The sequence below is a fragment of the Dermacentor silvarum genome, chromosome 1, assembly GCF_013339745.2.
Source record: "Dermacentor silvarum isolate Dsil-2018 chromosome 1, BIME_Dsil_1.4, whole genome shotgun sequence".
NCBI classification, from domain to species: Eukaryota; Metazoa; Arthropoda; class Arachnida; order Ixodida; family Ixodidae; genus Dermacentor; species Dermacentor silvarum.
The window spans coordinates 367,216,591-367,242,929 of NC_051154.1; the positions used below are offsets into that span (position 1 = coordinate 367,216,591).

Here is a 26,339-nt window from a genome sequence, read left to right on the forward strand (position 1 = left end):
AAAATAAAGAAGCACAGCGCGTGCTTGAGGTGCAAGCTCAGTACGCGCAGCACGTGCAGAAGCTCAGCACGCGCAGAAGCGTGCCACACTGGTTGTCGCAGCCACGTCGCTCGGCTCGCCACCTTCGCCCTTCTGTAAAAGTAGGGACAACGGCACGGCTCATACGGCCACCGTTACGTATCGCCTACATTGGTGACCCGGGAGAGCGTGCCTTCCACCGAGTGACACGCTGCCATTGCCACCTGGCCGGAGCCGCAGTTCGACTTCACTGCCGCCGTTCTCGTCCAGCTACGTCGGCACATGGTTTGCCCAGTTCGAGGCGGTTCTGGAGCTGAACGACGCATGGATCCAGGAGTTCAAGCATGTGGTACTCCTCAACGTCCTGCCGCTTGCTCTCCAGCTCCATCTCGAAGTTCCATCGCCTGGCCCGCGCCCGTACGACAAACTACGGCAGTCTGTCCTCAACTTCTATGGCACTGCCTACCGCCCTCTTTCAGAGGTTGACGGCACGGTGCGAGACTGCCTACGCCCTCCCGGCAAGCACCAGACGCATCTCTTTCAACGCCCGTGAGTGAGTACGAACTTTATAATCCACCATCAGGCAAGCCTTCCTTCCTCGACTTGCCCTGATACCGTCTCGTTGACCACCTGATGCGCTGCCACACAGTCCCTGGCCTCCGGCTCTCTCCAGGGGTCTCTTTCGTGCGAGTACGCGCACAATGTTGTCGTCGAGGGTATCGACACTACCATGACAGCAGCCACGTCATCGCCATTCTCGCCACCAACGATGGCAGGCGACAGTGGTGCCATCGCTGACCCAACGCCCGCTCCTGTGCCGCCCGCCATCAAGTCTGGCTCCAACGACATCGCTCCTCCGACGACACCCGACCCGTCCATGCCGTTCACTGAGCCAGCCTCTGAGATGGCACGCGAGCCCTGCACCGTGCCGACTCCGCTGCCTTTGACCTTGCTGGCTATCGCCACAGCGGACACGGGCCACAACCTTCTGCGACCCCAGCTGCATCCCACATCAGGCGTCCTCAACGAACCACCGGACGCTCCTGTGGCACCTGACCCCACTTTGCCTGGCCGGCCAGTGGCTTCCTCAGGATGCGAATCAGCGCAGGATCATTATCGCTTCCCAAGGTATGCCACATCCCCGTGCAGTGCACGCGCCATGGCCCGTCCAGCACTCCATCGCTAGTGCGCGCACCCTATACGCCATTTACCAGTGCGGTCCGTGATGCGCCACCGGCAATGCTCGCGCAGGTACCGTCGACGTACCATTCGCCTTACAGGCCTCCCCCTTCCTCAAGATGCATGTTCTGAGCATTATATCGCCTGCTGGACGTGCCCCTCCCAACAGCATCCATTCAGCGAGTCCCTCGACCGTTGCGGAGCTCCCAGTGCCGCCTGCCTGAGTGGTGATGGCGACCCGATGCCTTCACGTTGAAAACTCGGACTGGCTATGGACACTTTTCTATCGCAATTCAACTGGCTTGCCATTTTAACATTCCGTCTGGGCGGGGGCCCTGTAGTGCCCACCGACGCCGCAACGCAGGGCGCTTTGGTCGGCGCTCTCAGCCGGTGCCTTGGCGCCAGCTGTCGAAGTGAACAATAAAGAAGCATAGCACGTGCTTGAGATGCAAGCTCAGCACGCGCAGTGTCCTTCTAGAAGCTTGCCACACTAGTCGTCACAGCCACGTCGCTCGGCTCGCCACCTTTGCCCTTCTGTAAACGTAGGGACGACGACACGGCTCAGACGGCCGCTGTCATGTCCTCCTACACACTGCTGTCCAGCAACATAAAGTAAAAATCAGTAAGGTGTTCATGAGGGCTAGTTGGCTCTATATAGAACTGAGGTTTGAACAGTGCAAATAAAACGAGCACACGAAGAAACAAATAACACAAACAAGCGCCGACTGCCAAATGCAAGCTTAAGCAAACTTCCAGTTGGCAGTCAGTGCTTGTCTGTGGTATTTGTTTCTTCGTGTCCTTGTTTTATTCGGGCAGTTTAAACCTCAGTTCTAAAAGTAAAAATGTTTAAGCATAGCTATATCAGTTACAAATAAATGCCAAACAATACTCTGTGATGAGTGAATATAATCAAAACCACAGGCTGGCATGGAAACATTTTCCCCCACTATTGTGCTGGCACGAAAGAGTGACATGCCGTTTGTAAATTTACATGCACAACATACAAACATGCAGTGACCACTAACTAGCACACAAAATCACAAATTGAAACGGCAACTAAACAAGAAATGTTCCTGAACTACCTAAAGCACTACAAAAGACGTGTAAGACGCTAAGTGCCCACATAAAATTTCATTAAGTGAAAAGGGGCACTTTAGGTACTGTTACGTTCGGCGACCAGCGGGGGCAGCAAACTTGAAGTATCTCCTGATTGCCTGTGACGGATCGCTTCAGGAGGCTGAAAAATGTCCCGCCGGGAAAGATCAGCAGCGACACCATGCCTATACACCTTTCAAAGAATACGTGTCACCCGGGTGCCGACCACGACGCTAGGAGGAGGAGACTCTTGGAAAAAGGCCGCTACTACGACGCTTTCTCACGGCCGCTCGACAGACTAGTTGGCTGCCAAGGTTGTTCCCCAAACAAACCCGTCGATGGCTGGCCCTTCCAGGGAACCCAGACACATCAGTTCAACTCGGGCGTGAAGCCACCTGTCGGCGAGTGTCTCCTCCTTTCTAGGGGGCACTGAGCAGTGTGTGCCCGAGGGCACTACTCCGAATGTGTTCAGGAAACGAAGGCGCCGGGGCATTATGCAAACCCTCGCCCTTAAGGCGGACCCTTTGGTGACTCTCGATGCTCCGATTGGAGGATGATGGGACCGTAGCTTGGCCAGAGGGCTTTTAAGGGGACTTTTGCGGCTCTCTGGTGTGCTTCGATGCAGGGTGCTTCGACCCAGTCACGCTAGTCTGACGAGACATAACGTCTCATTTTCCAACTTTTCATGTAAATAATGTAAATAAACCCAGTACTCTTCATTCTCGATGAGTACCTGTTCCTCCCTTCAACAACGTCTTCAGTGTGGATGAGGCGGACGACGTCATGGGCCAGCTACCACTTTGGATATGCCCAACTCCAACTCTTACAACTAGTGGCGAGATGCACCGGTGGTGTAGGCTAGAGAGCGACCTGCAGTTCGACGTCAGACTCCGATGCCACAACTCCCAACACCTACAACTGGTGGGCAGCGGTGAGATTGACCTCACAGATCTTGGGACAGACATGGTGACCGACCGGTATTCTGATGAAGTTGGAGGCGACTTGGAATGACGACCTCTTACAACTGACTGGATACGGCGGGGGACTGGTGATATGGTGCTGCTTATGTGGGTAAGCGTTTGGTTTTGGCTGTAAGATTTACCACGCTTCGATTTTTCTGGGTTTGTAGAATTGAATCGCTGGGGATCTTTTACTTGTATTCTGATTCTGAATTCTGATTTGAGTGTGTATCGCAGTAAGTATTGTGTGACAGCAGAGCCAAAGCTTAAATGTAGCGACCATGGTCCTGTTGAGTTTGACGAAATCTGGCCTGTTGTGGTTGTGTGAAAAGCTCGAGGTAGATGTAGAGGAGGACTTAGCGGAAGCAGAGATTCGTAAAACCATTCTCCAAAGTGACAATGATTTGAATATCATCGAACCTCTCGGCAACAAAATTTTAAGCAAAATACAGAAGCAGGAAGCAATTAGGCAGGAACAGAGAAAAATTAGACAGGAACAGGAAGAAAATAGGCAGAAGTTGAAAAGAATTTTGCAGGAGAAATGCAGTCCAGAAGAAAGAGAAGTAGGCCGGAAGCATGTAGCATCGGTGGAGAGATACATTGGATGTTTGGAGCAATCGAAGAAAGACAACAGTGGCTTGAAAAAACGGTAGGTTGGAGGCAGCGAAAGTGGGAGGAAGTCGCTAGCAGGGTTTTGTCGAGAGACGAAGAGGTTAGTACCTGTGAGGTTAGCAGCTAATTCAAAGATGAACTCAAAGTGTTAGCTGCTAACGATGCCTTAGTGGCGACAAAGGCCATTGAAGGCCGTAGTGAGAGCGACGAAGTGTTGTGCTAACAGAGCACTGTAGAAACAGCTAGGCCAGCTGTGAATTGGCAGTCACCGTGTGTGGGCATCGCAGGAGTTAGCGAGGTCGAGTCAGGGCTGCGTGCCAATGCGCAGTGCAAGCTGGACAATGCGGTTGTGGGCATTCGCAGGATTGCGAGCTGTGTAGCTCAAATGTAAACAACCGCATGGTTCAGGAATCGGTAAAGCTGTCCGCCAGTCTAGGTTGCCAAAAGAGGAATGATTTAGGCATGAATCATTCAGACTGTGCGGGTGAGGCAGCGATTGAGATCGAGAAGCTGTGTGACGATGCACAGTGTGAGCTGGACAATGCAGTAGAGGGCAGTTCGCAGGAGTGCGAGTTGCGTAGCTCGAGTAAAGACTGCTGCAAAGAGGGAGAGGATTTAATAGTAAATCACTCCGACTGTGCGGGTAAGACAGCGATCCAGACTGACGAGATATGTGATGGTCGGCACGAGGCGCGAGAAGATTGCACACAAGTGTGTTCGAAGAAAAGGTGCCGTAGAAGGAAGCATCGTCAGGATCGGAATGCAGCAGGGAGTCTGACGCAGCCTAGCAAAGTGAAAGGCGTCAAGATGCATGAGCGGGGCACAAAGAAAAGAAAGGTGCGATCAGTTTTCGATTAAAGCGTGTCCGAGCCGCCGGCTAAAAAGCGTCAAAGAAGCCTGCTCTGCACAAACGCGGACAAAGGGCCTGGGGCCATTATGTTCCCCGTCGTTCCATTGTTTTTTTCGGGGTGCAGCATGCAGTGCGAAGGGGTGCAAGGTAGCAGGATGAGGTGAGGCGATAGGGAGACGCGACGAGGTCAACTGAGGTCGTTTTGAATCATGTCGGCAGGGCACAAATTGGCAGGAAACTGTGAAGTCTCTAAAGAGTTGACGGAATGTCAGGCCTTTTGTTGTTCCTGGATGGCCAGAATAGCTTTCAGGGCGCGACCTCCTCGAGTACGGCTCAAAAGTACAAGTCCGACGTAAACAATCGGAACGACAAGAAAAAAGGAAAGTTCCGCAGAAAGAAACACTTTCTTTTGTTTCTTTAAAAGGATGGATAGTAGGGCGAGTTGGTACGGTAACATATTCTTGGTATAAGCGCAAAGAAGACACGGACGGTGGCTGAAGAAGACAGGACGAGCGCTAACTCACAACTAAATCTTTATTGGAAATAACAACCATATATAAGTGATTGCAAAAACCGTAGCAAATAAAAAATCACATGGTCGAAAGGATAACAGTTACCAGAAAAAAATCAGAAAATGGTGAAGCCACTAAAATTTAAACACGAAAAAACACTACTACCCACTGATGCACGCGCTGAGAAAGTATTGAAATTCACCTTCTGACAATGATAATGATGCCTGGCTAACACAAGTTTCTCCTAGTCTTTTTTATGAGAAATGCCTCAATTATTTAGCATGAAGTTTGGCATTTGTGTCTAGAAAGGACTTTTGTGTCCTCAAACAATGGCCTACAACCACACTTAAACATCTAGCCTTCTCATCTAACCTCGCGCTATTGTTTGTAGGCGGCAAGGGAATATGCACACCCTCGCCCTCAAGACGGACCAGTCCCTTCGGTGAGTCTCGACGCTCCGATTGGAGGATGGTGAGACCGCAGCTTGACCAGAGGGCTTTTAAGGAGACTTTTGCGGCTCTCTGGTGTGCTTCGACCCCGTCACACTAGACGGATGAGACGTAACGTCCGTTCTCCTATTTCTCATGTAAATAAAGTAAATAAACCCAATAATCTTCGTTCTCGATGAGTACCTGTTCCTCCCTTCAATGTCTTCAGCGTGGATGAGGTGGATGATGGCATGGGCCAGCTACCACTTTGAATATGCCCAACTCCAACTCTTACAACTGGTGGCGAGATGCACTGGTGGCGTACGCTAGAGAGCGACCCGCAGTTTGACGTCGGACTCCAAGGCCACGACTCTCAACTCCTACAGTACTTCAAAAGGAGCCATAGGAATGCGCACACTGATATACAAACAGTAATATTGAAAAGATAGCATTGCTTTGAATTAAAGCAAGTGATAAGGGGATTTATTAACAGAAAACGACAGGCGAAAAACCAACGCAGCTGCAAGGGAACAACGGTCTCGGTGCCAACAGCTAGTGATCTGAGTTCGCCTTCTACATCGATGATAACACCCCTCTACTGCTTGCTTCCTGTTCTTCTTCATTACACAAGTAACCAAAGTATCTTGTTTGCATGAATATATTGCGCGAGCAACATGACGCAGTTTTTGAACATTGTTTGATTGCCACTTTTAAAATGCTTGATGTGCATGCCCAGACGCTTTTCATGCATGACAGTTCATAGGAACTTACAAGTGCTAGGCTGCATATACTTAAATTCACATAAATTTTACATAGGCTTGTAGCTGTGTATTGGGATAAAACAAACTTGTTTTTAATATTTAAAAGTAAGTTTAACTTGTTTTTTGGGGCCGCATGCACAAACAAAAATACTGAAAAAAAGAAAGTGTGTCTGGCACAGTGCCTACAAATGCCTATGATGTTGCTCCAAAAACCTGGATCAAGAATACCAGCAGCCAATGTTACTCTTATAACTAAGTGCCCAAACCTAATTGTCCAAGCTGAAATGTTGCTGTTACTGATTATTACGGACACTACTAAAGACCCAACACCAAAAATAAAGGTTGTAATGCAGCATACCAAGAGATATTGTGGCCACACACGCACACACATACACATATATGGATCTTGAACAAACTTGGATCACTTAGCTAATCAATGAAATCACTCTAGGTGGGAGATTGGACAAATAGATAAATGTTAGGAGTAATTTAGTAGAAACAAAGTGATCACAGCCACAATGTTTTCTTTTTTGGTACCAAAAGATTGCTTTCGGCCTTTCCTTCTGCTAAGGGTGAACTTAATAAAACATCAGAAATATAAAAGATCAATTCAACTTTTTTGTAGAACTTCCCTTACAGATTGCCTAACCGGAGACCGATGAAAGCCTGACAATATAAGAAAACTTGTTAGGATAAATTCAACCACATTAGTGGAAAACAATAGCACACTTCACTCCAATCTTCAAGCTCGAATACAATATGTGCCTATGGGTTTCTGAATGCTTAAATGTGGGCATGATAATGATCACATGCCATGTCCAAATGTGTATCCATATCTCTCTGCAGCTTTGATTGCTTAGTTTAACTAGACAAACATGAAAGGCTGCTAAGATTCATGCTTTTTTGTAGTGTTCGGCTCAGGCATTCTTTTCAAGCATGCATTTTCATCAAACCTACAAGGCACTTCACATTACTATATAGACTTGACTAATAGCAGCATCCACAACATCGCACAATGAGTTTCTCCCCAAAATAATTTCCAATTATGAGCTTGAAAAAAGTCTACTAACACTCCTGATTCAAGGACATGAAAACAGCTACTTTCCTGTGAAAAGAGCAGCAAGCAGAGCTTAGCTGCATCACTCTGTTAGTCATACATTTAAAGTTTCATATAACACGATCGGAGCAAAAAGATGAAGTATAATAAATTTAGCAAGTTAGTAAAGATTCAGCACTTTAAGCTAGCATCATGCTACCACATGTTTGGAAAAACATTTTGAGCACTTGCACACCACACACACTGAACACCTTCAAGTATCACTTCGCTTCTGTCACCTTGCTACTGGTTTGTGACTGCCTCATTCAGAGTGGCATGTACTACTTTACCTTCAGTAAAGAAAGTAACATGATGCACTTTCAAGAAGGAAGTAGTGATCAAGTGCAAGTGGGGAGGGTTTTTAAACACAAGACACAAAGTGAACAGCACTGGCACCAAATGCTGCAAGTACAACTGCTCACTGTAAGAATTCCCAAGTTTTTTTACTGATGTCTGAGCCCATTCTTTCCACAAAAAGTGCAGAAAAAGGTGGCAGGGCTTTTACGCAAATGTATCATCATCATCAGCCTATATTTATGTGCACTGCAGGAAGAAGGACTATCCCTGTGATCTCCGATTACCCCTGTCTTGCACTAGCTGATTCCAACTTGCGTCTGCAAATTTCCTAACTTCATCATCCCACCTAGTTTTCTGTCATCCTCGACTGTGCTTCTCTTCTCGTGGTACCCATTCTGTAACTCTAATGGTTTGCTGGTTATCTACCCTACGCATTACATGTCCTGCCCAACTCCATTTCTTTCTCTTAATGTCAGCTAGAGTATGGGCTAACCCCATTTGATCTCCGACTTACTCCGCTCTTTTCCCATCTCTTAACGTTAGGCCTAACATTTTTCATTCCATCGCTCTTTGTGCGGTCCTTAATTTGTTCTCGAGCTTCTTTGTAAACCTCCAAGTTTCTGCCCCATATGTTAGCCCCAGTAGAATGCAATGATTGTACACTTTTCTTTTTAATGACAGTGGTAGCTCCCAGTCAGGATTTGGCAATGCCTGCCGTATGCACTACAGCCCCATTTTATTCTTCTGTAAGTTTCATTTTCATGATCAGAGTCCCCTGGGAGTAATTGACCTAGATAACCATACTCCTTTACAGACTCTAGAGGCTGACTGGCGATACTGAATTCTTGTTCCCTTGCCAGGCTATTGAACATTATCTTTGTCTTCTGCATATTTATCTTCAACCCCACTCTTACACTTTCTCGGTTAAGGTCCTCAATCATTTGCTGTAATTCGTCCCCATTGTTGCTGAGTAGGACAATGTCATCTGCAAACTGAAGGTTGCCGAGATATTCGCCGTTGATCCTCACTGCTAAACCTACCCAATCTAAGAGCTTGAATACTTCTAAGCATGCAGTGAATAGCATTGTAGAGACTGTGTCCCCTTGCCTGACCCCTTTCTTGATAGGTAACTTTCTACTTTTCTTGAGGAGAACCAAGGTAGCTGTGGAATCGTAGATATTTGCCAAGATATTCACGTATGCCTCCTGTACTCCTTCATTACACAATGCCTCTACGAGTGCTGGTATCTCTACTGAATCAAATGCCTTTTCATAATCTATGAAAGCCCTATAGATAGGTTGATTGTACTCCGCACATTTCTCGATTACCTGATTGATGACATTGATATGATCCATCGTGGAATATCCCTTCCTGAAGCCAGCCTGTTCTCTTGGTTGACTGAAGTCAAGGGTTGCCCTGATTCTATTGGAAATTATCTTGGTGAATATTTTATACAATACTGAAAGCAAGCTAATGGGCCTATAATTCTTCAATTCTTAACGTCTCCCTTCTTACGAATTAGAATATTGTTGGCATTCTTCCAGCTTTCTGGCACCACTTGAAGTCGTGAGGCATTGCGTATTTCAAGCATAATAGATCCTCTATCTTTGATTAAATCGACTGTTATTCAATCTTTTCAAGTAGCTTTTCCCCAAGTTATGTCTTGAAAGGCCCTTCTAACTTCATCGCTAGTTATAGGAGCCTCTGTATTCTGTTCATTACTTCAAATGAAAGTAGCTTGGCTGCTCTGGGTAGTGTACAGGTCAGTATAGAATTTTGCTGCTTTTACTATGTCATCGAAATTGCTGATGATATTACCCTGCTTATCTTTCAGTGCATACATCTTGCCTTGTCCTATGCCAAGTTTTCTTCGGACGGATTTCCATGCTGCGTCTATATTTTACTGCTTCCTCCATCTTTTGCACATTATAATTTCGAATGTCCTTTACTTTCTTCTTGTTGATCAGTTTTGACACTTCAGCGAATTCTATATGATTTCGAGTTTGACACTTTCATGCTTTGTCGTTTCTTTATTAGGTCCTTTGTTACTTCGAAGAGCTTACCTACTGGTTGCATTGGTGCCTTACCTCCCACTTCAATTGCTGCTTCTGAAATCAGCCTAGTTGCGGTTTCATTCAATACATCTATGTTGTCTTCCTCTTCCTGTTCTAAAGCTGCATATTTGTTTGCGAGCACCAGTCTGAATTGGTCAGCTTTTACCCTTACTGCGTCTAGGTTGGCCCGTTTCTTCTTGACTGATTTTATTCTTTCTGTCTTCAAATTGACAGAAATCCTAGACTTCACTAACCTATGGTCATTGCACTTTACCCAACCTAACATTTCTACATCCTGCACTATGTTGGGATCGGCAGAGAATATGAGATCTATTTCATTTTTTATTTCTCCATTAGGGCTTTTCCAGGTCCACTTCCTGTTACTGCGCTTCCTGAAGAAGGTATTCATTATTCAGAGCATATTTCTTTCCAAGTCAATACGGTACCACAAACACAAGAGGGAGGAGGAAGTGGTGACAAGAGTACAACCTTGCTCATTCTTGCCCAGGCCCTGTCCGGACTTCCAGCCATGTCGCAGCAGCAGCTGGTAGCCGAGATTGTCCTAGGAGGTGCAACCCCACAGGAGGAGAGAAAGGAGGGAGGTGTCAAGTAGAACCAACACGAACAAGCGCCCCCAGCAAGTAGTCCCGTACGCCAAGGCAGTGGCCACCCGCAGAGACAGCAGTGGCGGCCCTCTACCCCATGCCCGGCACCACTAGCATGCTTGGTTGGGAAACAAGGAGCACACACGACACACACACGCTCAGTCAGTTCCCAAGAGAAGCCCACCTCCCTTCCCATTCATAGCTCTTATGGCAACCGGAATCAGCTCTATTGAGACCCACACGGTGAAAGTAGATTGGGGAAAGGGTGAAGTTGGCAGCCACCTGAAAGTTGGCTAAAGCTACAAAAGAAGTCCAATAGATTTTCAAGACAAAAAGTATGCATTTGAGGAGAAAAAAAAGTTTATTCCACTCTTAGCATCAATCTTGGCAGCATTGCCCTTCCAGTTCAGCCACTTCATGCTTCTTTCTTTCAGATGGATGCCAACTCTCGCCATAAATCTGTCTCTAACTTGCAAGTTGTGCAAAATTCATTTAGTTAATGTTTCAGCGCTTCAACTTGTGCCCTTTTGCTGCAAATCGCTAGCCTCTTTGTCAACTCAGTAAAGCAAATGCCCTTAGAAAGATAGTAGCCCCAGGTAATATGTATCCTTGGACCAACATAAATTTTATTTCAACTGTGAAGTAAGAGGAACATGTGTGGGTTTGCCTTGTTGCTTCATACTACTTTTGGGTGGATGCTGTATCTTCATTTAATAGCTCTTACAGCACTGAAAGTTGCCAGATCCCAAGCGTACACTTCAATAGCATCAGAAAAGATACCCAAGGGCATGAATATAGAAGAGCAAGTGCACGGATGGAGCAAGAGAAAGATGGAGTGCCCATTCTCCATGTAGAGGCCAAGTGAAACACTGAAACACTGACAGACGCACTTCCAAAGCTAAACAGTTCAGTTTAAAATTGAAATGAAAGGTAAAAATATTCCTTTGGGAAATTTAGTCTGTTAAAGGACATCCTTGTACGAATGTGATGTTAATTCTGCAGGAAGATGCATAGATGTTTGCCAAATCATTTGCCATTGCACTGCTTAACCAGCCTGTATGAAAGTGTCTGAGAAAAAGAAAGGGGATGCACAAGGCTATGCAAGTAAATGGATTCCTTGTCAGATGACCAGTAAGTGAATGGAAGAATACTCTTAGTAAAGCTTCAGATGATCAGTGAGAAAATGCTTAAACGGGACTGTTAACTCCTCGTGCAACCTTGCTTAATGACAAAGCACGAAAGATGCCACAACGAGCCATAATGTGAATAAGCACCAACTCATTCAAACACTAACATAGTGTTCTAAAGTATGCGGCCCTATTAGCAAGCTATGATAGTTTCCCATTGAATTAAACCATATGATCATGCTCCAAAGAATAAAACAAAAATTACAAATTTAAAGTCAGCGGTTTTACATGCCAAAACCATGAACTGATAATAAGGCGCGCTGTAGTGAGACACTCCGGATCCCTTTTGGCAACCTGGCTTCCTTTAGCGTGCCCCAAGGCACAGTTGGGCTCACTCATACAGTCCTACTTATAATGAATGCTTGCTTATAGCTTTAAGACAATGCCATCATTAGAATTTGTATCTAGACAATGACAGACTGAACACACATTCCCCCTTCCATATGTGGTGCAGGAGCTTTCCTCTTTGTGCCCGTGTTCTTCCTCGATATGGGATATGCAAAATGCTGATATATCACTACTCTACACATGCTAGACACAATCAGGATGGCAGACCTTGTGCCCTTCCTTTTTTTCCATCTTCCTCTTTTTCGCACACAGCCCTCAGCTTTGACAGCCCTGAGAGTACGCAGCTGTCCATCTCAATAAGCGAAAGGTAGAGGTGCGAGAAAGCGTGCTTATAAAATTTGTGGCACACATTCCTTGCTCTGCTCAGAACTACACTTTATTTGCCAATTAGCACACTGCACACAGCAACATTGATATTGATATTACTCCTGTGGCACATGCATGGAGGTGATCAAAATGACAAACTGCACAGCCACGTCCCCCATTAAAAGTTTCCTATTTTCAACGACACTTGTTTAGGTAGTGTGATGGACTTCAGCATAAGTGAGATCGCAAAATGATTTCAGTCCTCAGTGCTGTGTATGCAACATGCAAGGCAAGCTGCTGTGCCACATTCTTCTTTCTTTCTCGTTTATTTGAGACAATTTCATACATTGCCTAGGAAAAAAATGGAAAGGAGACCTTAACAATGGGTTCCACAGCAAGCTAGCTAGCCCACTACAAATGCAAGGTATGCTGACTCACTGAGGAAATTAAGATGAAACTATGGTTTTGTGAAATAAACTTTTGTTGCTGCTCTAAGCTGAAGACACGATTGTCTATGATGTCTGAAAAGCAACGGGTCTGCAGTGGATCCCTCATATACATACACTCCTTTGCTGTAAGCAAATCTGAAACTGTAGTTTATGGCTCTACACCTTTAAGGATGGAAGACAAGCTCAGCTTGTCAAGCGCAAAATTGCAACACATATGAACGACACGACCAATTACCCAGCACTATTTTTTGTTATTTGTGCAGGCCTGAAGAGATTTTGAGCTGCTGTGTTGCCCCGCTTTGTTTCCAGGTGGTGTGCGTTCATTTTGTGCTTGTAAATAACATCAGATGGTGCGGAGCTGTTGAAAAGTAAAGTTGGGAGCATAGACACTTGTGTGCAGCAAAGCCCACCTTCACTACAGTTAATTTTTTTTCCTCCTAGTAAACTGCTCATTACTGACAGAAATTTTTTGCATGGTCTTGTTCTATAGGATTATCAGAATCATTACCACACAAAAGAAAAGTTTATCGTTCTTGCAAGTTAAAAACATTTGCTTAAGTGGTACACCATTTTTACGAAATAAGACTGACCCGCTTTTCGATCAAGTGTGGGATGTTCACTTAGTGCAAATACTTGAATTACTATAATAAATTCCATGAGATGTTCAGGTCCATTGTAAGTGGGCTCAACTGCAGCTCTTCTATCGCAGATTCAAGAATGTGCAAGTTCAGAGGGAAGGTTTCAGAAGCAGAGTGCCGTGAATGAACAAGGTGAACATTCTCACAGGCTAAGAACACTGGCAGAGGCAAGAGACTCAATCCGCCATTTTCACGGCCCGACGGCGCATGCGCCCTGCCCTGGCGGATTAGTCGCGAAACGTTTTGGAAGGGTCGCGCGCGCGGCCGTGCGGCCCCATCTGGGGGAAACGTCCCCCGAAAAAAAAAAAGCGCTCGGACGCGACGCGCGCTACTGACAACTCGTGCCGTGTACCGCGTTGCAACTCCACTGGTAGCTCGACGTCAGTGCAGTACTGAAAGTGTGCGTAGCGTAAGACTCGCTTTGGTACTGCGACGGGCTTTCTTGTCGACGGCACCAATAAAATCACCGTGCCTATACCATCGTTCGACCGAAACCCGCGTGATAGGCCGTCGAACCGATAACGCGATAGCCGCAACGCCTTCGTTGGTCGCGCTCAATAAATAATCGCGCTCAAAGTGAGTCAAAACATGCCTACGAAGTTGAAAGGTTGAAATGCGCAAGGCTTCGACCCTCTCAAGCCGTGCACATGAAGTTTGAGCCAATGTTGATTTCAGCGAAGCTTAGGCCTGGCTTCGTCGAGTTCGTGCACCCGCTACCGGCGGACCTGTACTGAAAAGTAAGCAAGTTAAGACGAAGGAAACTGCTTTTATAGTTCAGTTCTGGCCTTAGCGATTTGAAATAAACTACTCTTCGCTTCGCACGGCGCGTGCACAATAATCTGCAAGCGGCGACACAGCGCTGTGCCCAACGGCTGTGCCAACATCTGTAGGTCACCGTTCCCGTATATAGGCTGCCGCTCGTATTCGCAACGTAGATGGGTCGGTTTGTACGTGTTGGTATGCTCACGCATTTCTTAATTCCTGGGATATACTGTTTATCTCTGCATCAAACGCGAAACAAGAGACGTACGGTACATTCGGTACAGCAGCATAAACAGCCGCCTCGCTCAGTTATACCAACGGTGTCAGCGATGGCATCCGCGTTTTTGCGGGAGAACAACACGGCCTTTAAATGAGCGCTTATGTGAGCACATTTTTCTCTAATAATGCTTTATGACACGCGCAAACTAAGTATGATGAAGTTAAAGAAAAGCGAGAATCAGTAATAAATTAACAGCCCGATATTTGTAACTGGATCATAGTCGCCGTTGAGTAGCTCAGGCACTCATACTGACTCGTCTCACGGTGGAATAACGCGGCTCATACGAGCAGGTATGTGTGTTTTATTCGACGTTTCGACTTTTTTTTTTCATATCAGCGATGCACCCTTTGCCAATGTTTGACGCTAACAACGATCTGTGGCTGTAGATGTCGATGTAAACAAGGGCACCGCTTTGCTAAATCCGACGCGGAAAGCTGCGCGGTCGAAAGCTTCTTATTTATGCAAAATGTCTAAATAATATGCAAAAAGAGTTGAAAGAAAAGCGAGGTGCAAGTGCAGGAGTCAGCAACAACAAACTCCAAAGCAGCCGCGCCGGCAGAGGGAACTCAGCGTACCTTTATAGGCCACACTATAAACAAAACAGCGCTATCACGCCTGCTCACCCTATATATATAGTTGGTGAGTGCTACATGGCTTCCAGGAACGACATGCTGCCCCGCAGAAGCCATTAATAATTATTCGCGATCCACGAAATGCACAACCGATGCGCACTCAACAAGGGCGCAGGTTCACAAATCAACCGGCGAAAGCCCCGGCACCCTACCAAAACGTTTCGGGTGGCGTGCGGCAGAGGGCAGCACAGGAAAATGAAAAAGGCGGATTAATAGAGGAGGCCTGTGCGATTCGCTTCTCAATTCAAGACTGCATCATACCTGCCAACCTGTGAATTTAAAAATCGATAAATATCCTCCCCGACCATGACAAAGGAAGGGGAGAGGGTGTGTGTTGCAATCAATTTTCTTTAAAGTTTGCCCTGAGCACACCTTTCATGAGATACATACGCAGGTTAACGATTATTTACCTCTAGATGCAGCACACTAGCAACGACAGACTGAAAACCAACACATTGTTTTCATATCACAATTACTTTTTCAGGAACTTTGCTGTTGCTATTTTTGCCAGCATCAAGAACTTCTCTGAATAAAGACAGAAGGAGCTTGCCCTCTTGTACTATATGGCGCCTTTTGCTGCCATGGAACAGTGGCACAGGTACCATCAAAATTGCTTCCTTGGGTGCAATTTTTGCGATCTTATGCCGCCCTATCATTTAACACCTTAAAAACTGTTTTGCGAGCAGAACCTACTTTCGTAAAGCTTGCCGCAACATTAATAAAATAGTGGAACAAACTCGTAAACATTACAAAAAATTTGAGGCAGTTGGCAGGTATGCTGTAAGCGTAAGCTGCGCGCCCAAGTTGCAATGAATTAAATGCTTTTTTTTAAAGTGACGTGTATGTTACGAAGTCTTCTGTGAACATCTGCCCATGGCACATGGTTTGTACTAGCTCAAAACATTGCTCAACCACCTTTCCAGTGCTTTTATGTTCGAAATATTTCAGTTTGTACTTTGTTTCTGCATCTACCCTTCACTCAAGTTTCTAAAGCACACAATCTATGCTAAACTGCATATAAGAAATAAACCCATACGCCACATGAGATTTACTAGCTTTTCAAAGGAGCTAGGCTCCGCTAATATGCTCAGGGAAGATTAGCGGAGCAAGAGCAGTGTGCCCTGCAGCAAATGCAGGTCACTGACAGCCATGACTGAGCATATATGAATACATTTGTGTTTCCACACACATGTACAAATATAAGTCTGTGTGTGCCTTTATACAAATGACTTAAAGAATGAAAACAAAAAGCTGCATGAATGCTCAATGCAACAAGATGAGTGGTAGTTATTTGAAACTACAGAAAAAAATGATTTGTATTATGAGGCACATTTCTATATCTAGTCAGACTAAGCTAGTGCACCTTCACAGCTAGTTTCATCAACTACATTGCTTTTAATGCTACATCAGTTGATGAAAGTTCACATTTACTGTTCTGTTATGGGGTGCCATAACGGAAACTTCTGTGGTTTGAATATGTTATTTTAAAAGTAGCTGAATACACAAGTACCAACAGCAAAAAAAAAAACGATATAAAAGATAGAAGCCGTGACATGTCCATTAGCAATTTAAAAGAAGAGTTCAATAGGCCCTTGCAAGCGTTTGTATATATACACATACATTTCCTTACTGTTGTGATGGTGACATCAAACAGCCACTTGAGCTGCAAGTCTGTCTTATTTGACTATTCTCTTGAAGCTGTCTGCACTTGTTTGGTGGAAAAAAGGAGTATTATTAGTGCAGAAAATTTATCATAAGCTTTTAGTCCATTTCTCAAACTGTTAATTTCATGGTGTTTATGCAAGTTGGAGGAAAGTTACCCATCTGCTACCCATCTTTTGTTTTAGCTTCTTTTGAGACTTGGAAATCCTCAGTTTCCGGTAAGACCAACCCTATTTAATAGGTGCATGCTACCAACACATTGTTGCGGTGAGATGGGTTTATTTACAAGATGATCGAGGGGGCGTAGAGATGAGACTGCAGGCAGTCAGGCATAGCTCTATACCGCGTGCACTCCATCCATCTCCTCTTTGGCTCCGCCGCGCAGCGTAACATCGTCCGGTGCAGACGAAGCTCGCCGAGCGACTTACGGAACTACGTGGTTGGTAGCACTCAATTCGGGAACCCTATGATGGCAGGGCTTCAGGCGGGCCACATGAACCACTTGTGTCGTCCGCAACCGGCGATTATTGGAGGTCAGTTTTGCTATGACGTAGTTGACGTCACTTAATCGGTTGAGTATCATGAATGGACCGCTGTACATTGCGATAAACTTGCGATATAAGCCTTTCTTCCGTGCAGGTGTCCACAGTAAAACGTGATCGCCCGAAGCGAAAGTGACAGGTATATGCCAGGCGTCATAGCGTGCCTTGGTGGAAACTTGCGAGGAGATGGTTCTTAGGCGAGCAAGCCGACGCGCTTCTTCAGCACGACACAATATCTGTACAATAGATGTGCCTTCGTTCACTGTGAATGGCAAAATTGTATCCAAGAAAGTTTGGGGACTGCGAGCGTACAACAGATAGAAAGACGCATACACGGTTACTTCATGCTTGGCTGTATTGTATGCGTACGTGACGAAGGGCAGCACAGCTTCCCAATTCTTGTGATCAGCTGAGACGTAGAGTGACAACATGCTGGTGAGAGTACAATTCGTGCGTTTGGTCAGGTCATTGGTTTGTGGAAGGTATGGCGTTGAATGCGGATAAGTAGAACCACAAAAGGCACAGCAGATCTTCAACAACGTCGGCGGTGAATTGCCGTCCGCGGTCACTTATAACAACACGGGGAGCGCCGTGGGATAGGATGACAGAATGGAGCAGAAAGCACGACACGTCGGCGGCGGTAGCAGAGGTAAGCACTGCAGTCTCAGTATAGCGTGTCAAGAAGTCGACGCACACAATGATCCAGCGATGGCCGGTAGAGCTCTTGGGAAAGGGGCCGAGCAAGTCGATACCAACTTTTTCAAATGGTGAAGTAGGGGGTCTCACTGGTTGCAAAAAGCCTGCAGGAGGCGACGCCGGCTTCTTATGACATTGGCAACCTGGTCAACTGGCTATGTACTGTCTTGTGCTCTTCCAAAACTTCGGCCAATAAAAGCGCTGACATAATCGATGAAGCATCCGGGCAAAGCCCAGGTGACCCGACGTGATGTCGTCATGCATGGCACGAAGAATCGCAGTACGCAGGTGTTCGGGAACGACTAGGAGCAACGAAGCGCCGTCAGCAGAGTAATTCTTTTTATAAAGCAGGGCGTCCCACAGCGTGAATGGAGTGGTCTGACCTGACGTGCGGGCAGCCTCCAATAGGGGTATCAGTGTAGGATCGCAATGTTGTTCACATTTAAAGGTACTGATGTCAGGAAACTCGGTAATGCTGGCAAGGTAGTCGTCAAAGTCGCTAGCGTTGGTATGTGGCGACGGGAGACGTGATAAGCAGTCGACATCGGTTGACACCGACCGCTCTTGTAGGCGACAGAAAAGTTGTATTCTTGAAGGCATAATGCACAGCGTGCCAGCCGTCCTGAAGGATCTCGCAGTCCAACAAGCCAACAAAGGGAATGATGGTCCGTGACTATCTTGAAATGGCGACCGTACAGATACGGCCGAAATTTCTGGATGGCGAAGACAACTGCCAGGCATTCCAATTCGGTGACAGTGTAATTTCGCTCCGCTCGTGTCAGTGTCCGACTTGCGTATGCAACGACGTGCTGGCGCCCATGGTGAAGGTGAACGAGGACGGCGCCAACGACCACACCACTAGCATCAGTGTGTAACTCAGTCATGACCTCGGGATCAAAATGGCGCAATACTGGCCCAGAGGTTAGTAAGTACTTCAGCTGACGGAACGCGTCCTCGCACTCTGCAGTCCATACGTATGGACTGTCTTTCTGAAGAAGGCACGTGAGTGGGTGAGCAAGTTGGGCGAAGTTCTTAATAATCCCGCGAAAATACGAACACAACCCTAGGAAACTTCGGAGGTCTTTTGCTGTCTTCAGTTGGCTGAAACCGCACACTGCAGCAATCTTTTCAGGATCAGGTCGTATACCATCTTTGTCGACGAGAAAACCGAGCACGAGAGTCTGGCGCTCACCAAAGTGGCACTTGGAGTTTAAAACCAGTCCTGCAGTTTGTATGCGATCCAGTACGATGCCAAGTCGGTGATTATGCTCCTTGAGTGTTGCCAAAAATGATTACATCATCGAGATAGCACATGCATATCTCCCATTTCAAGCCGCGTAGCCCTGTGTCCATAAACCTCTCAATAGTTGCTGGTGCGTTGCATAAGCCAAAAGGCATGACATTAAACTCGAAGAGTCCGTGTGGGGTCACAAAGGCAGTTTTCTCCTTATCCGTCGGATGCATCTGTATTTGCCAGTATCCCGATCGTAAGTCAATGGAGAAGTAGGAGGCTGAATGAAGGCAATCGATAGCATCGGCGATGCGTGGCAGAGGGTATACATCTGTCTTGGTGGCTGCGTTAAGTCTTCGATAATCCACACAGAACCTCCAAGAATTGTCCTTTTTCTTGACTAGTATCACTGGAGCTGCCCAGGGACTGCAAGACTCCTGGACAACATCTTTCCGCAGCATTTCTTGAACTTGCTCATCAATTACTTTTCGTTCTGCAGGAGAAACGCGGTACGGCTTTTGGCGAATAGGCGTCGCTTGGCCCATGTTTATGCGGTGCTGCGTGCACGAGTCAGGAAGTGAAATTGGATGCTCGTCTTGTGCGAAATCGAATACTGGTGCATAGCGGACGAGCACCCTTTGCAATTCTTCCCACTCTGAAGAGGACAGCGACGTGGATCGACGAGGACAGCGACGTGTTCATCATGCGGTAGAACTCCGAGGTGTAGTCACGCTTTGCTGCGCTTGTGTCAAGAGAAGCGTCAACGACAGCAATACTGACAGTCGCTTCTGAGTCAAAGGTGGCCAGCTTCAGTCCAGTCGGCAGTAAAACTTGTTGCATAGACGCGTTCACTGTCCACACGTGAGCACGACCATCTAAGCATTCTATAATCGATCGAGCGTATGGCTTTCCTTTGTAGCAATTGCTAAAATTGGGTGGATGTCTCATTTTCCCTTTATTTGTGGTAGCTTGTAGCAAAGACGTATTATCACTAGTTTCTCGTTTACTCTGTGAACCGTCACGAAACATTCAGCTTCCAACATTCGAGTCTTGTCGGTGTAGTCGCCGTGACTCATGCTTGGGCACATTGATTCAAGTGAGAGCCCTTTCACTTATTCACTTACGTTGTCAATAGGGGGGGGGGGGGTAAGTTTACTTGCAAGTAGGGGTAGATGTGTGTAGGTAACGTCCGAGAAAGTTACTATGCCAGTAAGTGGCACTATTTCCTTTTGTAAGTACTCACTCTTAAGTGCCGATGTTCCGGAGTTGAAGTCCTTTCTTTGGAGGTTAGCTATACAGCGCTGGCGGATGAATTAACTTTTTTTTACTCCTCGAGGAAAGTCGTGCCTCGCGAAGGGCTGGCAACACAAGCAGACCTTCTCAAGCAGCAGCCCAACACAGGTTCATTCCGTTCCTTACATATTCCTCATATTCGCATTGTTTATATGCAAATCACTATTTTTGCAGCTAACTAGCGGACACGTCTTCCCTTTATCGTTACACATTTTGCAGCATGAATTGGGCACAGTGCATTACGAACACTCACTTGCATTTCTGACAGCTGATTGCACAGTAGCAGGGCAGAAGCAGTAATGGTTTCGTATTCGTGTACATTCACTGAGGCAACGTATGGCACGCGACCGAAAGTGCCATCTCGTTCCTCTAGAGCAAACTGCTCTGTGAAAAGGGTCAATACTTAATTTTTCATTTAGCCATGTAAACACCTGGCCAACGAGTTCCAATTAGCCACTCAAGAAAGATGGCTTATGCTTCTAACCATAACCAAGCCTTTGTTTATTATTACTATTTAGTTTTGCAAAACTGGCCACTAAACCCAAAGAACTAGCTTCTTACCTGTGTAATTGGCTCAGCAAGAGAAGACTGCTCAAGCTCGATGAGGTTGTCATCATAGACATCAACTCCTTTACCCTGAAAAAAAAGGGGGGGTTTAAGGTTTTTAAGTCTCTACAATCAGTGGCATTAAACATGGTGCTTGAACTTGATAAGCCTTTCACACATAGTGACGCATATAAAATGCAGAAATAAGTGCCCTTCAAAGGGAACATGTATACTTGCACAAAGAAATCGGTAGTCACTTAGTCTACAATCCCCCTCCTCTTCCTTATCCTTTTATCCCCCTTGCCCTTTAAACAAAACCCCTCAGCCTGCTGAGGGAGCTCTTAGTGCATCAAGTGTGAGTGGTTGGTCTGTGAAGGGAGCATTTGATTCTTTCAGCCTTTTCTAGTACATCACCCCAATGGCACAGTCCCACATAAAGGGGGAAAGAGGGGCTTTTAGCAAGGATGTACTCCGATCACAAGGTGAGCTAACTTGTTCTTGGCCGTTTGTGTGCTCATTTATTGCTGAACAGCTAGGGCCATGCTGGTAGCATTTTACCCGTTTCATTGCTGCACCTATTGAACAGTCTTCTTTCTGAGGTTTTACGTGTCACAACCAATTCTGATTATGAAGCACGTCATAGTGGAGGGCTCTGGATTAATTTTGACCACCTGGGGTTCTTTAACGTGCACTACAACGCAAGCACGGGCATTTGTGCATTTCGCCTCCATCGAAATGCGGCTTTGACTAATCTACACGGCTCACGAGTGAATTAAAGGTGCTGCGCGAAAATTTAAAAATACTGGCGCTACTATCGACTAACTGCACTATCTAGCGCATTTTCTAAGCCCTGTTTCATTTCCCAAGTAGTTTGTTTTTTTCCTGAGCGGCGGTGATTTTTAATGGCAGCTCAAAGAGTGCCTCCATGTGTTCACGAAGATGGCAGACGATCCGGTCGCCGGACGCTTGCGCGAACGACATTTTTCTGACGATTCTGTGGCGTTTGCAAGTAATTCTTCTGCTTGTTTCTACTTTTAGAACTTGTAATGTGAAGCTATATATGTTCTTTACACAATTTAGAATATTTTACATGGTAAGGCATACTTTACGGTGTTTTGGTGCTGTATTCAGAGATTTGTACTTTTTCTGAGCTGCTATTTAGCATAATTACCTGTAATACTCATAGTTTAACAGCTCCTCTATTTCTCTCTTTCCTGATATTCAATATAATATTGTGTTTGAAATTTGTAGAGGGAAAAATGTAATTCTGGCACCTGATGGAACAAGGCAGTTACCGCTAGGCAGAAAAAAAAGTGTAAGTCGTAAGCTTTAGGAGCTAGATAATTCAAACTTTTCTGGTTTAGATAAATTGATTTTTAAACATTTTGCATATTTCAGATTATTTTTCTTTTTTTTTTCCTTTTGTGTTTACAAAATATAATTACGAAAACCTACAAAAAGTGGCACATTTTTCCACAGTAACGAAAGAGATAATGAGGATAAATGGCAGATGAATTAGGCTTTTTTGGGGTGGAGCCCCTCCTGTATTTTTGACTTGCCACCGACTCTAGATATACATCTTGACAACCTTTCAAAGTAATTTAGCATTCAGCACTGGCTGTTTGCCCTTAAAACTCGCAGCATGATCGTTTTTTGAAGCCTACGTAGCGGTGACGTAGTGACTGAGCATTTGCCTTGCATGCGGGAGGTACTCGGTTCAAATCCCGGTGTCACCAGAAACCAACAGGTTTTTCTAATGGGTAGCCTGGTGCTTGGCTACTTGTGGGGGTCCCCACTTAATAGGTGCATTGGAACGGGAAATTTGCGCCATGGGAGCGCCCCACATCCCCTTTTTGAGGGTTTTGTGAACACAGAACCTGAAGAGATTTGTATGTTGCATGGTGTTGGCTCTTTGCCCAGAACAATTCACCCCTCAAGAAAGTCGAGTGTCAGGATGCAATTCTATGGTTCACCTGGAAGTAGTATTCATATTTGAAAAAACAAACAGAACGCTGACCAAAATGGTGTTATCAAAGCGGGTAGATGCTTCAGCTTCTACACGGAAGCCGAAATGTCTACCCCCTTTGACAACAGCATTTTGGTAGGCACTCTGTTTATTGTTTTTTTTCTAATGAATCTGATTCCTGTGCAGACGAGATTTCCAATTATTGATTCCTAGTAGAAGTATACCCCCACTCCCACGGGGCACTTTTAATCACAATCGAACCCGATCAGCAGGATGGAATTACTCGATAGCGATTGAATCCATTCTGCAGCTTCTGCAAAGGGCCCAATCGAGACCGAGAAATTCGATCGCGATCGGGCTCTTTCGAAAGTGCCCCACACGATTGGGGCATAAAAGACCACTGTTAACTACGATCCGGGACTCAACAACGCGAGTTAAGACTGCCGAATGGATTAGCATTGTCATCTCACTGTGCAGGACTCTCGACACTTAAGCGCAACTTGTTTCGCGAAACGAAAACGGAACGGCGAACACAAAGATCATCGAAAGAGGTTACGTGGGGATTGTCGATGTTACCTGTCAGACCGACTAAAAACTCGCTTTATCGAGTTCTGGGGCCATAGGTATCGTTTATCGTCTATGCCGATCGAACCACAGAAGCATTGGTGATAAACGCGCTATGATGCAAACTAGACAACCATATACTATCTGCACCACCGAGCCAGTGATAAACATCTTTAAGTTGTCAGGAAAAATAAATAGTCGAATGCGTCCAGCATAGCTTTCACGAAGTCAAGAGTAAAAGGAAAGGGCGAGGACACCTGTCGATACGCAGCAAATAGCCCAACAAAATACAGTGTAAACAGGTCACGCTATTTGTTGTGAAGCGAACGATCTCGGTCCAGCAAAAGACCGTGCGTTACAAATATCCCTTGGACACTGAAAATCGAGCAGCTTCACCGCCCCAATGGAAGAGCAGTGTGCAGATGTTGAGATGGCCTGGAACATGTTATAAACGTGCTGATGTGCATACGACTGATTTCACTGTGATTTGACACGTCTGTAACAAACTATACTGCTGGCACGACTTCCTAAAGCGCTACAGCACCTGCGCAGTCGTGGGGCGTCACTGCGCAATGTCTCAACGTCAACAGCAAAATAAGAAGTGCTACGACACTACAGCACAAAGAAAGCACGCGTAATGAACTGCGCTCAACAAATCATCAACGACTTCTCATTGATTGCAAATGCTCGATATCCTGCTGTTATCGCGCAGTCCGAGGACCCTTAGGCTTAGACCTCATAGAGATTCGGGGTTTTACAAAAATCGCCGAATAACACCACAGCGGCGAACAAACCTCGTTATAGAATGATAAATTCAGATACCTGATAATCTCGAACGTCATGAAACCGAGAAAACCTCTCCGCCATTTGATCACATTTAGCTACAATTCACAAGCGCACGGTAATCACAACGACACCATCGAAAACATTCGAAGCGAAATCCGGACACTGCATCAACAGAGTTGCCAGGCGGAATTACTCACGCCGTCAAACCTATGTTGACCAGCATCGTGTGACCACCGCTGACATGCCGCTGACCAACTGGCGTGAAATATGACATATGCGTTTATAGCTGTGAAATTTCGTTGTTTTATTGACGCCAAATGTACTTTATGGTCAGCGTGCTAACGTAAATGAGTAATTATACTTTAACAAATCTGCTTCGCTTTTCATCATCTCACTTCTCTTGTTTTTACATGTGATTTTAATAATGCTTTAATTTATAGTTTCCATTACGTAACGCATTTCTTTCTTTGCACTACAGCAGCGTAAACTGAAACTTTCTTTCAACGTCGCTATTCAAAACACCGTGTTCCAACTTCAATGTGTCCCGTATATTGTGCACACAGGCCTCAGCGCCTATAGTGCTGTCGCTTTAAAAATCCGCCATGCTTGTGTTTATATGCATTGTTCTCTTCAAATGTGCTGTGGAGGTAACGGTAAAGTCTTAAAAATTTTTATATATACGCCGCGATCGTACTATACGCACGCGCTTTCTGAGGAATGCTTAACACATCGCGTCTCTGTCAGGTGCTGTACCTTGACATCTGACAGAAGCATTGGTACGCTAGGGGTCTTGTTTAGAGAAACATTACATCACATCACTTTATTTCCTTAAAGACCCCTCTAGGGGGCATTACATAAGGGGTGGGTTTACAATATATCCACATGACGTCACTTACAAATAAAATCGGTTACATCATTGAAAAAAAAGTTGATGGACAAGGGATTGCTGCAATTTGGTGGGAAAGGCCATTCCATTCTGATGCTGCGCGCGGAAAAAATGAAGATGAAAATGGGCAAAGGTGCGGGCACGTGGGCGTGACACTTGAAGTTCACGGCCGACGCGAAGAGATATGCGGGCAGGGGGTGCGATGTAAGGGGGATGGCCGAGCGAACTGTAAAATAATTTATGGAACAAAGACACCGTGGCGATGCGACGGCGAAGATAGGGATTTGATAAGCCGGATTCTGCTTTCAAAGATTATACACTAACGCGGTATTGATAAGCGGAATGGATGAATCTAGCAGTGCGGTTTTGAACTGCTTCCAGAGCAGTGGCGAGGTAGGACTGGTGTGGGCTCCAAATCGCGGATGCGTACTCGAGCTTAGGTCTGACGAGCGTTTTAAAACCTAGAAGTTTTACATGTATGGGGGCATGGCGGAGGTTGCGTTTTAAGAATCCAAGTGTTTTTTTGGCAGATGATATGATGTTAGTAATATGAGTACGCCAGGACAGGTCACTGCATAAGGTTACACACAAGTATTTGAATGCGTTAACGGCTTCTACGCGAACACCAGAAATTGTGTACGGAAAATGAAGGGGGTTAGAACAGAGCGAGAAGGTTACAGATTTGCATTTATTAGGATTCAGCATCATTAGCCATTGGCTGCACCAGTTTAAGACGTGGTTAAGATCAGTCTGTAAAGCTAGTTGGTCGAGGGCGTTATTGATAGTGTAATAGATGACGCAATCGTCAGCAAACACACGGATGTTAGTTGATATGTTTGAAGGCAAATCGTTAATATAAATCAAGAACAAAAGGGCCCCAAGGACGGATCCTTGTGGTAAACCTGAGGTTACTGGGAGGAAATCAGAGGTTTTGTTACTAATAAGAACGGTTTGAGAGTGGTTAGCCAGGAATGCCTTAATCCATTCAAGAATATTGGGATCTATGTTTAAGTGGCTAAGTTTTAGTATTTTTATTTTGTGTGCTATTTTGTCGAATGCCTTTGCAAAATCTAAGAGAGCGCCTGTCTGTACGTTGCGA

At 45.7% G+C, this 26,339-nt stretch overlaps 1 protein-coding gene across 1 annotated transcript in view; it reads right to left on the minus strand.

Annotated features, from left to right (window-relative positions):
• LOC125939613 (splicing factor, arginine/serine-rich 19-like) overlaps positions 1-24,517 on the minus strand; it is a 56,240-nt gene extending 31,723 nt beyond the window's left edge. The window contains exons 1-3 of the mRNA XM_049663000.1: positions 24,391-24,517; positions 21,054-21,128; positions 10,351-10,423 (exon numbers count right to left, since the gene is read on the minus strand). Of these exons, the coding sequence (XP_049518957.1) occupies positions 10,351-10,423; positions 21,054-21,128; positions 24,391-24,435 (193 nt within the window). The 5' untranslated portion in view covers positions 24,436-24,517. The remainder of the gene's footprint in view (positions 1-10,350; positions 10,424-21,053; positions 21,129-24,390) is intronic.
• Between the last annotated feature and the right edge of the window lie 1,822 nt (positions 24,518-26,339).